A 15,486-nucleotide genomic window follows, 5' to 3' on the forward strand; every position below is an offset into this window, starting at 1 on the left:
TGTATTCAGGAAAGTTATACCATTATATATCTGACCCATTTATTTTAGGATTGAGTAGTGCCCAAATGCAAAATATTATTTATTTCAGTATTTTATTTACATCGTCTCCTACAGCAATATTGAAGGCTTGTTTAGTGTCCTGTAGCTATAACCTTAGAGAAACTTACTTTGTAATTTTGTTATGCTAAGTACTGTTAAAGTTTCACAGTTTGAAAAAGTGTAGTATTGGTGGCCCCAAATGACACATTAGAAAGAAGGTAACAATTGTAATTTTTCACATAAAAATTGGCCAGTTTTATTTTCGCCTTTTGTAAAATACCTCAGATTGAATCAGTGATTTTACTGTGTATTTCCTCTTCAAACAATCATGTCTATGACTTAGATGTGAATTTGAATGTTGTCTTTGAAGCTATAAGATTTACATGTAATTTAGAAATGATTAGTTTCATGGTGTTAAGGGGGGTATTTTTGCGTAAGCTTCTAATTGCACAAATACATGTATTTTTACTTGTGTCTTTTTTTAGGGGAAGGTGATAAAGTAAAATGCTTTCACTGTGGAGGAGGGCTAACTGATTGGAAGCCCAGTGAAGACCCTTGGGAACAACACGCTAAGTGGTATCCAGGGTAAGGTATTTAAATGTTTATTCAGAAGCAGGCAAGTTAGACACTGCAGTGGGAAAATCTTGAATAACTTTTCACCTCAACTATTTTTGCCTTTACCATGGCTTGCAATTCACACCAGTTTTATAAAAATGGGGTAACCTACTTTATAGAAAAAAAAAAAGTCCTAAGCCTTCCGTGGTGACCAAAGCATTCATTGCTTATGTGTTGTATCTATGACATTCAGATGATTCTGTTTCTAAACACCAAATTGGGAATATATAGTTTTATTGTTGGAAGTAGGCTCTTTTCACGATGGGCACAAGAGAGCGCTTGTTGCCAAGGATTTTCCCTAAGAACCCATCACACCCCCTATCAAATAGTACTGTATCTCACTGCTTCTAAGACATACAGTTGTTCACATCTTCAAATTTTTGAAATGAGGACACATCTGGTGGTGGGTCATAATTTAATTGGCAGTGGTGGTACATAAAATAATCACGCTTCTTATAATCAATGGCATCTTAGAATGATAATGACATACACTAAATGTCTCTTTGCCATCTTGCTTCTTTAAAAATAAGGTATACATATATATAAGTGGTGTAGAATTTTTGGCCTGCAAAATAGTACAACTTAAAATTTCAGAGCAATTGTTTGAAAATAAACCTTAACCTTAAAAAGCCTTAAAAGGAAAGGTTGAAAGCCCAAAGAATTCCTTCAAAATGTACAGTTGGTTAATCCTCTAAATAAAATTTAAGATGAACTATTTGAAAAAAATTTTAAATCTTAAAGCGATAATTTAATAACTTGCTTAAAAGTTGAAAGTTCTCAAGTTGGTATTTTTTGCCTCACTGAGATTAGCAAAGTAGCATAACAAAGGGAACATTTTTTTTTTAACTTTAAAATGACAGTTGATAGGGAATTGGATAACATTTCATTTTGCAGCTTCTTAGAAATACCAAAAAGCAAGTTAATGGAATTAAGATCATAGAGATTATATCTTTACTTACACTTTACTAACTTATCAGCTACCAAAGTTTAACCTTCTTTTAATTGTTTAGGTGTAAATATCTGTTAGAAGAGAAGGGACAAGAATATATAAGCAATATTCATTTAACCCATTCACTTGAGGACTCTATGGTAAGTCACATATTGTAGAATATATATTTTTAAATATTAATTTCTTTTGCAATGATTTCTTGGTGTAAAATTCACAGTATAGTATCTTAAATTAATAATGTATGGTGAGCTTTAAAGGGGAGATCTTGAAGAATGCTTGTTATTCTTAACCTGAAGCAGATTTATGAAAAGGGAATCACCATGAGCTGATTGATTTACCTCTCACTGTAAACAAAAGTGGGCTTGAAGAACTAAAATACTTAATCCTTCAGCTTTCTGAAATTAGACTTTTGTGCAATGTGTTTTATAGTCAAATAGTTGTAAGCTTTTCATAGACAATATTTTAAATCTCAAAACTGTGTCTAAATTGATGGTGCGTCCTGGAGTGGCCAAGGTACCATGTGGGAGTGGGAGGCCAGAGTTGCCATTATGGCCCTACCGTGAACTCTCTTGCCTCCATTAAGTTGTTTTAGCTCCCTGAGCCTCAGTGTCTTGTCTATAAAGTGAATGTATTGGGTTAGATGATCTTTTAACTTCCTTCTAGCTTGATCTCGTTATGCCTCTTGCGAACCTTCGTGTGTTGAATTGGAATAAAGCCAATTTATAAATTCATGATTAGTGTAATTTTTCAAATTGAGGTAATTGCCTTCTACCAAAAAGAATTCTAACTTATAATCCATATTTCTATTTTAGGTAAGAACTGCTGAAAAAACACCATCATTAACTAAAAGAATTGGTAAATATGTTTATTAAAATAATTATACTCCTAATTTCATTGCCAGTTTATTACAGTTGTTATTTATGGGGTAGAGACTTAAGCTTGTTCTTTCAAGGTAATCAAGGTATATTTATTTGAGATGAGATTGCTATAAATCTAAGAATTAATGAAGTGCTTATAAATTTAAGCCAGATATTTATATATTAACATTCGTGTGACTAATGTAACACTGTACATTAATTGTACTGGAAAATTTAAAAATTACACTAAATCATATTAAATGATAAGTTATATAGTTATATATAAATAAAATTATATTAATTATACTAAAAAATAAAAAATAAAATTTTAAGAAAGAACATTCCTATGGAGATTGGGCAGTTAGCTTTTCTAAGTTCAGGCGCAGCAGCTGTAGGCTGTCCATTGTCATTTCTGTTAAAATCACAAAAGGAGGAGTTAAGTGTATTTTTGTCCCAGGTGCTTCTTGAGTTAGCCAGGATCATGAATCCAACACTCTAATGTGCCATCACCATGATCAGCCCTACCTGCTTCCTTATCCCGTGCCATCTTTGTGCCTCCCCCAGTTTCTTCACAGAGGGACATGGTTTGGTTTACCTCCTGTTCCCTTATAGAGAGGTAGAGGTTTTTATCCCGAAGATTATTTACTCATCGTAAACCTCTTTAAAAACCAGAAAGATAACTATGTTAAGCAGAGATGATACCATTATCCCCACATTTCAGGTGAAGAAACAGAGTCAAGGAGGTTAAGTGACCTGCCCACAGATACATTACAAATCATTAGTGGAACTAGGACTATAAACAGGGTCTTCTGAAACCTACATCACACTGTAGATCTCGTTCTCAACTTAGGCATCATGTTTCAAAAATAGTAAATTTAGAATATGTCTACTGATTCCCCACTCCTTATAGTGTCATCTATTTAGTATTTTAAGGGTTACAAGACAAAACTATATATATGCATAAATATGCTTAAGAAGGAGAGCCACTTTGATAATGTTTGATACAGGTTTGTAATGGACATAAGTAATAAAGTTTAAGAAATCGTTTATTCCAGCCTATATTTTTGAAATTATCCACAAATGAAGATTCTATAACATTTCTTGATAGTAATCATCCTTACAATGCATCCTGTACTTTTTATGACTAATGAGACTCTAGTTTAGGATTAATGTTTTAAAATTGAGATGTAATTCATATAGCAAAAATTTCACCCTTATAAACTGTACACTTTAGTGGTTTTTGGTATATTCACAAGGTTGTGGAACCATCACTGCTATTTAATTGCAGAACATTATCGTAACCCCTAAAAGAAATCCTATGCCCATTAGCAGTCACTAGCAGTCACTCCCCATTGCTGCCCCTTCACCCTCAGGTCCAGCCAGACAACTACCAATCTACTTCTGTCTCTCTGGGTTTACCTATTCTGGACATTTCATATGAATGGAATCATATGTGGCTTTGAAGTTCATCCATGTTGTGGTACTCCTATAGGAGTACTTCATTCTTTTTTTATGGTGGAAAAATTTTCCTTTGTATGGATAATACCACATTCTCTTTATCCATTCATCAGTTAGTTGATAGACATTTGGGTTTCTACTTTCTGGCTCTTATGAAGGATACTGATGCTGCTATGAACATTTGTGTGCAAATTTTTGTGTGGACATAGGTTTTTAATTCTGAGTATATATTTCAGCATGGATTGCTGGGTCATGTAGTAACTCTACATTTAATCTTTTGATAAACGGGCCAGGGGCGCCTGGGTGGCTCAGTTGGTTAAAGCAACTGCCTTCGGCTCAGGTCATGATCCTGGAGTCCCGGGATCGAGTCCCGCATCGGGCTCCCTGCTCAGCGAGGAGCCTGCTTCTCCCTCTGACCCTCCCCCTTCTCGTGTACTCTCTCTCATTCTCGCTCTCTCAAATAAATAAATAAATCTTTAAAAAAAAAAAAAAGGGCCAGTTTTCCAACATGGCTGCACCATTTCACATTCCCACTAGCAGTGTATAAGGTTTCCAGTTTGTTTCTCCACATCCTTGTTAACACTAGTTATTGTATGTCTTTTTTTTTTTTTAAGATTTTATTTATTTATTTGACAGAGAGACAGCAAGAGAGGGAACACAGCAGGGGGAGTGGGAGAGGGAGAAGCAGGCCTCCCGCAGAGCAGGGAGCCTGATGCGGGGCTCAATCCCAGGACCCTGGGGTCATGACCTGAGCCAAAGGCAGGCGCTTAACGACTGAGCCACCCAGGCGCCCCGTATGTTTTATTACAGCCATCTTAGTGGATGTAAAGTGGTATCTTATTGTGGTTTTGATTTGCATTTCCCAATGGCTAATGATGTCAGCCATCCTTTCATGTGCTTATTGGCCATTCGTATGTCTTCTTTGGAGAAATGTCCATTGCCTTTGCCCATTGTTTAGTTAGGTTATTTATCTTTTTGTTATTGAGTTATAAGAATTCTTTATATATTCTAGTTTTTTACATATACGTCCCATGTCAGATACATGATTTGTAAATATTTTCACTTGTTCTTTTCACTTTTTTTTTTTTTAAGATTTTATTTATTTATTTGACAGAGAGAAACACAGCAAGAGAGGGAACACAAGCAGGGAGAGTGGGAGAGGGAGAAGCAGGCTTCCCTCGGAGCAGGGAGCCCAATGCGGGACTGGATCCCAGGACCCTGGGATCATGACCTGAGCCAAAGGCAGACGCTTAACGACTGAGCCACCCAGGCACCCCTCTTTTCACTTTCTTGCTGGTGTACCTTTGAAGTATATAAATTTTTTTAATTTTGATGAAATCCAATTTATCTTATTTTTTTGTTGCTTATGCTTTTAGTGTTATATCTAAGAAATCATTGCCTAATCCAAGGTCATTTATGTTTTCTTCTAAGAGTTTTATGGTTTTATCTCTTACATTCAGGTCTTTGATCCATTTTGAGTTAATTTTTATATATGTGTAAGGTGGGGGCCATTTTAATTATTCTTCATGTGGATATCCTGTTGTCCCTGCTTTTGGTTTTTAGCAAGATAAGCTTGAGATACCTGCATGATATCCAAGTAGGTGGGTCTTAAAACCTGGAACTCACATAAGTAAGGGTAAAATTGTGGTAGTGGGGGAAGTATCCAGAGAGATTGTTAAAAAGGGGGCGATCAGTGAGAGAATGGAAGGGAACCACCAATGTCTAATCAGGTGAGCAGAAGGAGCCAGTGAAACAAGCTGGAAAAAAAACCAAATAGTAGAACCAGGAAAGCATGATGTCCAGCTGACCTCTGGACATCTCCACCTAGAAATCTCAAAAAGCAGCTCAAATTCAGCATTTCTAAAAATCACTCAGACGGGGCGCCTGGGTGGCTCAGTCGTTAAGCGCCTGCCTTCAGCTCAGGTCATGATCCCAGGGTCCTGGGATCGAGCCCCGCATGGGGCTCCCTGCTCCGTGGGAAGCCTGCTTCTCCCTCCCCCACTCCCCCTGCTTGTGGTCCCTCTCTCGCTTGTGTGTCTGTCAAATAAATAATAAATAAAAATCTTTAAAGAAAAACCACTCAGACTGAATCCAGTCCTGTTCTTCCCCTCCCCCCCAAGTTGGTTAATAGCTCCACAGTTCACAAAGTCACCCAGTAATTTGAATCATTTTAAGCTCTTTGCTTTCCTTAATCCCTCTACAGTTAATTAACCACCAGGTCTGATGAAGTCAACCTTTTTAATATTGTCTAAAATCCACTGGTTCTGCCCTAGTTTCTGCCCTTATTTCTCATTCAGATGCTTTAGTAGTCTCATAAATGGTCTTTTATGTGCATTATAACCTCCCAACAGAATTTTTCTTTATCAAACAGAAATCTTAAGTTACTTTCCTACTTCTTTTGTTACTTACCATGTAATATTTCTTATAATCAAATCCCCTTCCAACGGCTCTTTTTAAAAAACATTTATTGAAATACAATACACATACAATAAAATGCTTAAAATAGACTAATCTTAAGTATTCAATTCAATGAATTTTAACGTGCATTTATCAGTGTAGTCATCAGCCAAATCAAGATATAGAACAGGGGCAACTGTGTGTCTCAGTCAGTTAAGCATCTGCCTTCGGCTCAGGTCATGATTTCGGCGTCCTGGGATTGAGCCCCGCATCGGGCTCCCTGCCCAGCGGGGAGTCTGCTTCTCCCTCTCCCTCTGCCCATCCCCCTCCCGCTAGTGCTCTCCCTCAAATAAATAAAATCTTTAAGAAAAAAGATATAGAGCATTTCCACCATGCCAGAAACTCCTTCAGGCCCCTTTCCCAATCAACATCTACCCTAAGTTATGTTCTGACTTCTGTTACCATAGATTAGTTTTGAACATCTTATAAATGCAATCATATGGTATATTCTTTTGTCTCTGGCTCATCATTATGATGACTTTTTTGTTCATCAGCTCTGTGAGATTCATTATGTTGTCTGTGGCAGTAGTTCATTTTTCTTCTTGCTGTGTAGTGTTTGAATATACCACAGTTTACTTATCCATTCACCTGGTGATAGATGTTCAAGTTGTTCCCAGTTTGAGGCTGTTACAAATGGCACTGCTGTGAATATTCTTGTGCATGTCTTTGGTGGATTTTTTTTTTTTGGTGAACCTTTGTACTTACATTTAATACTCAAGTAGAATTGATGAATCAGAGGTTGTAAATAAGTATCCTCTTTTAGCAGTTCTCTACATAACCTGTATTTCTACTTTGAGTACCATCACAGTGAATTTCTGTTCATTTTGTTGCCTTATCTGGTTCACCCCCCTTGACTGCAGAAACTCAGTCTCAGAGATAGGAAACTCACACATTTAAGGTCACAGACTGTGAATTCCTCCTGTTTCCCATGATTTTTCCAAAATAATTGCTAAGGACTTGGGAAAGATACCTACTCTTTAAGTACTTAGGTTAGCTGTTAATGAGTACAGCTGATTTGAAAAAAGGTCTGATTTTTGAAGCATTTAACTTTTTCTTTGAATCGGCTTTACCTAATTTTTTACTATTTCTTTACCTAATCTTTTACTGTTTCTTCGGTCTTTAAAGCACCTAATCTCAATTCATAGTGCTACAAAATAATACTGTATTTTCAATGATTATAAGATTCTGAAAGATTCTTCAGTGCTTAAATATTTCAATATTTCAAAATCTTCTTCCCAAAGTAGCTTTGATTTGCTGGTTTGTTTTTTGTTTTTTTCTTGCTGCTTACCTTTTTCTTTTTAACTGTACTTTGCTGTTGAGTTGTATTAATGAAAATAATTGTTTAAACTCTGTGTTCTTTTTCCTCACCAATTTTTATCTCAGATGATGCCATCTTCCAAAATCCTATGTTACAAGAAGCTATACGAATGGGATTTAGTTTCAAGGACATTAAGAAAATAATGGAGGAAAAAATTCAGACATCTGGGAGCAACTATAAATCACTTGAGATTCTGGTTTCAGATCTAGTGAGTGCTCAGAAAGACAATACACAAGATGAATCAAGCCAGACTTCATTGCAAAAAGGTATGCATGGCTGTTTTTAAAAAGCAAGAAACACCTAACAGTACTTCATTATGGTTAGTTTCTTTTTTTTTTTTTTTTAAGATTTTATTTATTTATTTGACAGAGAGAGACACAGCGAGAGAGGGAACACAAGTGGGGGGAGTGGGAGAGGGAGAAGCAGGCTTCCCACTGAGCAAGGAGCCCGATGTGGGGCTCGATCCCAGGACTCTGGGATCATGACCTGAGCCGAAGGCAGACGCTTAACGACTGAGCCACCCAGGCACCCCCGGTTAGTTTCTTATATGACTTTGTGACCCATTCATTTTTTTTCCTTCTCATATCCCCCTTAGGATAAACATTTTTTAAAAACTTTCTGTTAATAAAAAATTCACAAATACTCAAAAGTGGAGAAAATACTAAAATGAACCCTCACGTACCCATAAACCAGATTCAATAATTATCAACAATTTTTCAATCTTGTTTCATTTCTTCCCCCAACTTTTTTTGCTATGGTATTTCAAAGAAAATTCCAGGTATCCCATATATCATTTACCTATAAATACTTTAAATATACCTAACAGATAAGGATTTTTTTTTTAACATAATCTTAATACTGTTGTGTTAAACAGTAACTTAAACTGTGCTCAGATTGCTCTAACAGAATACCATAGACTTAAACAACAGATATTTATTTCTCACATTTCTGGGGGCCGGGAAGTCCAGGATCAAGGTGCTGGTAGATTTGGTTCCTGATGAGGACTCTCTTCCAGGCCTGCACATGGCTACCTTCTCTCTGTGTCTTCACGTGGCCAAGAGAGAGCACTCTGGTCTCTCTTCCTCTTCTTATAAATACACTGATTCCATGGGACATCTGGCTGGCTCAGTCAGTAGAGTATGTGACTCTTGATCTTGGGGTCGTGAGTTTGAGCCTCACGTTGGGCATAGAGTTTATTTGTTTTTTTTAAAGATTTGATTGATTTATTTGACAGAGAGAGACACAGCGAGAGAGGGAACACAAGCAGAGGGAGTGGGAGAGGGAGGAACAGGCTTCCCGCTGAGCAGGGAGCCCGATGCGGGGCTCCAGTCCCAGGACCCTGAGACCATGACCTGAGCCGAAGGCAGACCCTCAATGACTGAGCCACCCAGGCGCCCCTAGAGTTTACTTTAAAAATAAATACAGGGGTACCTGGCTCAGTCGGTAGAGCATGCGACTCTTGATCTTGGGGTTGTGAGTTTGAGCCCCACGTTAGGTGTAGAGATTATGTAAAAATAAAATCTTTAAAATAAATAAAAATAAAAATACATACATACATAAAGAGAAAGAAAAAAAAAAAAGAAATAAAAGAGATACTGATTCCATAATGAGCACATCCCACCCTTACGACCTCATATAAATTTAATTACCTCCCAAAGAGCCCATCTGTGAGTCCCATCACATTGGGAGTTTAGGGCTTCAACATATGAATTTGGGGGGGGAATACATTTATTCCATAACATACTATTACCACACTTAACAGAATTACCAATAATTCCATAATATCATTTGAAAATCAGTTGGTTCTAATTTTCCCCATTGTCTTAAAACATTCTTAACAGTTGATTTGTCCTAATTGGTATCCAAGTAAGATCCACTGATTTAGTAATCTAATTTTATTTTTGTAATGATTTATTTATTTATTTTAGAGAGAGTGCAGGGGGGAAGGGACAGAGGGAGAGGGAAAGAGAGAATCTCAAGCAGACTCCCCACTGAGCATGAAGCCCTTTGCAGGGCTTGATCCCTTGATCCTCATGACCTGAGCTGAAATCAGGGGTCGGATGCTGGCGTGCCTGGGCGGCTCAGTTGGTTAAGCATCCAACTCTTGGTTTCAGCTCAGGTCATGATCTCATGGGTTGTGGGATTAGGCTCCGCACTCGGTGGGGAGTCTGCTTGAGGATTTTCTCCCTCTGCCCCTCCCCCCTTCTGTCTCTCTCTAGAATAAATAAGTCTTTAAAAAAAAAGAGTCGGACACTTAACTGACTGAGCCACCCAGGCACTCCTGATTTATTTAAGTGTGGGTTTGTGTTTTAATTTAGATAAAGAACAATGAAGGCTTTTATGATTGTGTGTGAAATCTGTAAGTTTTGTAGTTAAAATGGACTTAGAGTGTTCTGCAACTTTTCATGTGATATAAACCTGTAAAAGCACTATATTACTAAATACAGCTTGAATGAGTAGTCCCCTGGTACTGTAAATCATACAGAGAAAGTGTATTAAACTTTTTTTTTAAGTAGGCTCCACGCCCAAGTCGGGGTTTGGACTCACAACCCTGAGATCAAGAGTCTCATGGTCTATTGACTGAGCCAGCCAGGCACCTCTAAAAAGTATATTAAATAATATGCAAGAGAAGCATATAAACTCCTTTTAGGAAAAAAAGATAAAAAATATAAGTTCCTTCTTTCAGAATGAAAGCAACTCTAGTGTTTGATGGCAACATCGAAGGTTAAAGAAAAGGTTTCAGGGGCGCCTGGGTGGCTCAGTCGTTAAGCGTCTGCCTTTGGCCTGGGTCATGATCCTGGGGTCCTGGGATGGAGCCCCGCATCAGGCTCCCTGCTCTGCGGGAAGCCTGCTTCTCCCTCTCCCACTCCCCCTGCTTGTGTTCCCTCTCTCGCTGTGTCTCTCTCTGTCAAATAAATAAAATCTTTTAAAAAAAAAAAAAAGGTTTCAAACTGTGAATACATTTTGGGTACTGAGGTACGTTGTTATAGTCATTGTTCTCTGAGCTCTTGACCACCTCTCCCAAAGTTTGAAAATTCTCCCTGTGCTAATAAATCTAAAAGTTTACTATTTTTTTTTTTTTACATTAAAGACCATTTTGGGGCACCTGGTTGGCTCAGTTAGAAGAGCATGTGACTCTTTTTTTTTTTTTTAAAGATTTTATTTATTTATTTGACAGAGAGAGACACAGCGAGAGGGGGAACACAAGCAGGGGGAGTGGGAGAGGGAGAAGCAGGCTCCCCGCAGAGCAGGGAGCCCGATGCGGGACTCGATCCCAGGACCCCGGGACCATGACCTGAGCCAAAGGCAGTCGCTTAACCAACTGAGCCACCCAGGCGCCCGAGCATGTGACTCTTAATCTCAGGGTTGAGTGCAAGCTCAATGTTGATGTAGAGCTTACTTAAAAAAAAAATTAAAATTAAAAAATGAATAGACCCTTTTGATTTTTAAGTTATTTCAAATGCTTCTAAAACATTCAGATAATTACATCAGTCACAAAACAGTATAACAGTGATTTTTTTTAATTTCATCAGTTGATGTAAAACATTCAGCAGAAAGCTTACTACTCTTTTCCTAAGTAGATATTTGTTTAAAACCTGTTATAGCTTCACTTGTCCTGGTAATGGTAAAATGAACCACTGACTTGGTCATCTTTCTACTGTAATAGAAATACAAGTGATCATATCATTTTTCCCTGCATCTTAACCACAACTCAAGTTTGACAATAAGGTGTTAGTTTTTATACCTGAAGGTATTGTCAGCAACAGGATGATTTAGTGGGTTGTAATAGGAAGAGAACAGAGTGCTTTAGGGAGTGTCTTTTCTATCCAACAGGAGTTGATGGGGGTTCTTATCACAGAGACTACAAGCTAGGATGGTGTGGGAAGGAGGGCCTAAGCAAAGGGCAGCTCTCAGGATTTGGAATTCATCAGTTGACCTCTCCTTGGTCTCATTAAATTGAGAGGGAGGTTAATTGATACAGGCTATCTTCTCACACTAGGGCTGCTGCCTGTTCCTCTTCCCCAGGGCTGATGAGTAAAGATTGGCACAAAGACTCTTTTAATTCTATACAAAATAGAAGGCGGGCCTAACTGAGGTGAAGCAGGTGGAAGTTATTAGAAAAACTACACTGTTACTGTTGTTTACTGAGAAATCCTAGATTCAGTACTAGCTTTATCCCAATGGTTGTGTGACAGAGAATAGCCCAGGAAATGGTCTTCTAAAAATAGTACCAAATAGCATCTTTCTTTCTTTTTAAAGAATACATAGCGTGCTGGGGCGCCTGGGTGGCTCAGTCAGTTAAGCATCCAACTCTTGATTTCAGCTCAGGGTCAATCCAGGGTTGTGGGATCAAGCCCTGCATCGGGCTCTATGCTCAGTGGGGAGTCTGCTTGAGATTCTCTCTCCCTCTCCCTTTGCCCCTCCCCCTGCTCACACTCTCTCTGTCTCTCAAATAAATAAATAATTAAAAAAAAAGTTGGGGGTGCCTGGGTGGCTCAGATGGTTAAGCGTCTGCCTTCAGCTCAGGTAATGCTCTCTGGGTCCTGGGATCTAGTTCCACATTGGGCTCCTAGCTCAGCAGGGGAGTCTGCCTCTCCCCGACTCGTGCTCTCTCTCTCTCTCAAATGAATAAATAAAATCTTAAAAAAGATGGGGCGCCTGGGTGGCACAGTGGTTAAGCGTCTGACTCTTGATTTCAGCTCAGGTCATGATCTTAGGGTCGTGGGATTGAGCTCCGCGTTGGGCTCTGTGCTCAGCGTGGAGTCTGCTTGTCCCTCTCCCTCTGTTCCTCCACCTGCTTGTATACTCTCCCTCTCTCTTTCTCAAATAAATTAATTATTTAAAGAAATTAGAAGGGGAAAGGTGCCATAGTAAAGGACATAGAATCTAATAGTTACCCTAAGGCTTGAGTGAAATAAAATTGTCAGAGATAAACTATTGGTCTCAGGAGGTAAAATCTATGCCCAGAGCCTCACCATGTCAAGTAAGCAGCTGTACATAAGGCTGAAATAAGGTAGAAAAAGTTGATAACAGTGTTTGGTAGGCCAGACATTTCATTCCACTGTGGTCTGTAAAATGGAATCAGAGCATCAGAACCAAAGTGAACCTGAAAGATCATGTAATAACTTACATTACTTCAGTAAGAAAACTGAAGTATAGATGTGCTGTTGGCAAAGATCACTCAGCTAGTTGGGAATAAAAATCAGGTTTCCTGACATGTGGTCCAGTGTCCTCTTAAAAAAATGTTTTAAGTGTACAGTTCAGTAGCGTTAAGTACATTCACAGTTGTGCAACCAGTCTCCACAAATCTTTTTATCTACAGAACTGAAACTCTGTCCCCATGAAACAACACCTCCTCATTCCCCCTCCCCCAGCCCCTGACAATCACCATTCTGCTTTCTGTCTCTATAAACTTGACTCTTCGAGGTCCAGTGTTCGTTTTACTCATTGGAGCGTCACATCCAAAAGTCATGTGTGAATTTCTTAATTGTTTTCCTCCTTTTTGGGGGGCATGAGTATGTACTTGATTCTGACTTTTTTGGTTAAATGCTTTAATATAATACAAATCAGTGTAGAGTTGCCAACCCTTTACTTCCATTGTTCCCTCTGCCCCAGCTGCCTTTTCCCTGTCTGTGTACCTAGTCTCATTCCCCACTCCACCCCCAGTCCCCTAAATCCATCTTGTGAACTCATCCTTCAAGGCTCCACTTAGAGGTCCTTCTTTGAAGCTTTCCCCAGGACCCACAACAGAGTCCGGAGCTCCCTCTTCTCTACTTGCGCTGCTATGAGAGCATTCGTAACATTGTTTTAGAACGGTTTTCTTTTCTGTCCTGCACATCAGACCAAGCTTCTTGAGGACAGGTGCTTTATCTTATCTCTGATGCAGTCCATGTTTGAGCTTATAGTCTTGATTATTAAACCATGAGGTTGCTTTTTAAGAAAGAGATTAAATAATACTTTCCACCCCTGGTCAGGCATACTTCTCCAAAACACAAATCTCTCTCTCTCTCTCCAGGTTAATACCCTTTACTGGCCCCCAGGGCCCTCAGGATCAAGTCCAAACTCCTTTATGTGGGTTGCCAAATCTTTCATGACCGGGCCCCTGTAACCTTCTGTACCCTCATGTCATGCTGTGTCCCTCCCCAGGCCTTACCCGTGCACTTACAGGCCTTGTTCTGTCTCTCCCCTTGGAGCCTGCCTGTGCCATTTCCTCTGCCCGGAACATTCTTCTCCCACTGCCTCTGTTCCCTCAGAGTCCCCTCTCCATCTTTCCTAGTTAACTCCTCCTCATCCTTTAGGACCCAGTTTAAGTATAATTTCTTGCAGGAGGCCTTCTGTTTATGTATGTGTGCACACTCACACGCTTCCTGTGTTCTTCATAACACATTGTAATTACCTTTATCAGTACACTCTATTATAATTTCCTGTCTACTTGTGTTTCTTGTTTATGAACAATTAGGGGCCTGGGGCCTATGTATTTGTTAATTGTTGTATCTCTAGTTCCTAGAACCTAGTTAAATGTTCAGTAAATATTTGTTGAATAAAACTCAACCACTATTTCCCAAACTTGTTTTCAAAACAGTGTTCCCAAGGGGACGCCTGGGTGGCTCAGATGGTTAAGCGTCTGCCTTCGGCTCAGGTCATGAACCTGGGATCCTGGGATCCAGCCCCACATCGGGCTCCCTGCTCGGCTGGGAGCCTGCTTCTCCCTCTCCCTCTGCCTCTGCCTCTCCCCCTGCTCATGCTCTGTCTCAAATGAATAAATAAAATCTTTAAAAAAAAAAAAATGTGGCGCCTGCATGGCTCAGTGGTTAAGCATCTGCCTTCAGCTCAGGTCATGGTCCCAGGGTCCTGGGATCGAGCCCCACATCGGGCTCCCTGCTCCGTGGGAAGCCTGTTCTCCCTCTCCCACTCCCCCTGCCTGTGTTCCCTCTCTCACTGTGTCTCTGTCAAATAAATAAATAAAATATTTAAAAAAACAACAACAACACAAGTGTTCCCCAAGATGTTAAAAGGGATGCCATGAAGAGGGAACAAAAAAGTGGGGGGAGTAAAAGGAGCTCTGTAGTTAAATAGGGCCATGCATTGTGACTTTCTAAGAGGGGACATAGACTGTACTGTACTGACCTGTACTTCATAGCAGTGGTTCCCGAGCCTGTTTGTGCCATCCCAAAAATTGTTGTCATTGTGTAAAACCATATCTTCTTTATTTTGCATACTTTAATTTCGGAACAAAATAAAAAAAAACAACCCCAGAAATTTTAGATTTAGTTAATGGGGCCTAGCAATCTATCGTTAAAAAAATGTCCCAAGTGCGCCTGAGTTGCTCAATCAGTTAAGCGTCCAACTCTTGGTTTTGACTTAGGTCATGATCTCATGGGTCCTGTGATGGAGCCCCCTAGGGGCTCCACTCAGTGGGGAGTCTGCTTAAAGATTCTCTCCTGCTGCCCCTCCCCCCATCTCGGAAAAAGATAAAGAAATCTTTTTAAAAATATGCCCCAAGTGATTCCCACGTGCGGCCACATTTGGAAACCACTGGTCTACAAAGATTACAGATATGTAATGCCTTTAGAATAATGCCTGGCACGTAGTAATAAGTGCTGTGTTACTGTTAACTGCTGCCATTGTTGATGATGATGTCATTATAGTTCTTTTTTTGTGGAGCCCAACGCAGGGCTTAAACTCACAACCGTGAGATCGAGACCTGAGCTGAGATCAAGAGTCGGACGCTTAACCGACTGAGCCACCCAGGCGCCTCTGTCATTATAGTTCTGTTTGACCATGAAACACAT

General features: G+C 39.5%; 1 protein-coding gene across 7 annotated transcripts in view; it reads left to right on the forward strand.

Moving 5' to 3' along the window:
• Positions 1-15,486, forward strand: part of XIAP (X-linked inhibitor of apoptosis) — a 78,354-nt gene that overhangs the window by 37,229 nt on the left and 25,639 nt on the right. For 6 of the 7 annotated variants that reach the window (XR_010406245.1, XM_064574542.1, XM_045882109.3 and 3 more), the window contains exons 3-6: positions 525-624; positions 1,665-1,743; positions 2,416-2,458; positions 7,759-7,959. Coding sequence is in view for 6 of the 7 variants with exons in the window: in XM_064574542.1 (XP_064430612.1) it covers positions 525-624; positions 1,665-1,743; positions 2,416-2,458; positions 7,759-7,959 (423 nt within the window). In the remaining variant the exon portion in view is untranslated. Of the gene's footprint in view, positions 1-524; positions 625-1,664; positions 1,744-2,415; positions 2,459-7,758; positions 7,960-14,276; positions 14,447-15,486 lie in introns of those variants that run through there. The other variant, XM_054509106.2, reaches the window with a different exon arrangement.

The sequence above is a fragment of the Mirounga angustirostris genome, unplaced genomic scaffold (genome assembly GCF_029215605.1).
Source record: "Mirounga angustirostris isolate CCGP_5_RB_7025 unplaced genomic scaffold, mMirAng1.0.hap1 SCAF_11, whole genome shotgun sequence".
NCBI classification, from domain to species: domain Eukaryota; kingdom Metazoa; phylum Chordata; class Mammalia; order Carnivora; family Phocidae; genus Mirounga; species Mirounga angustirostris.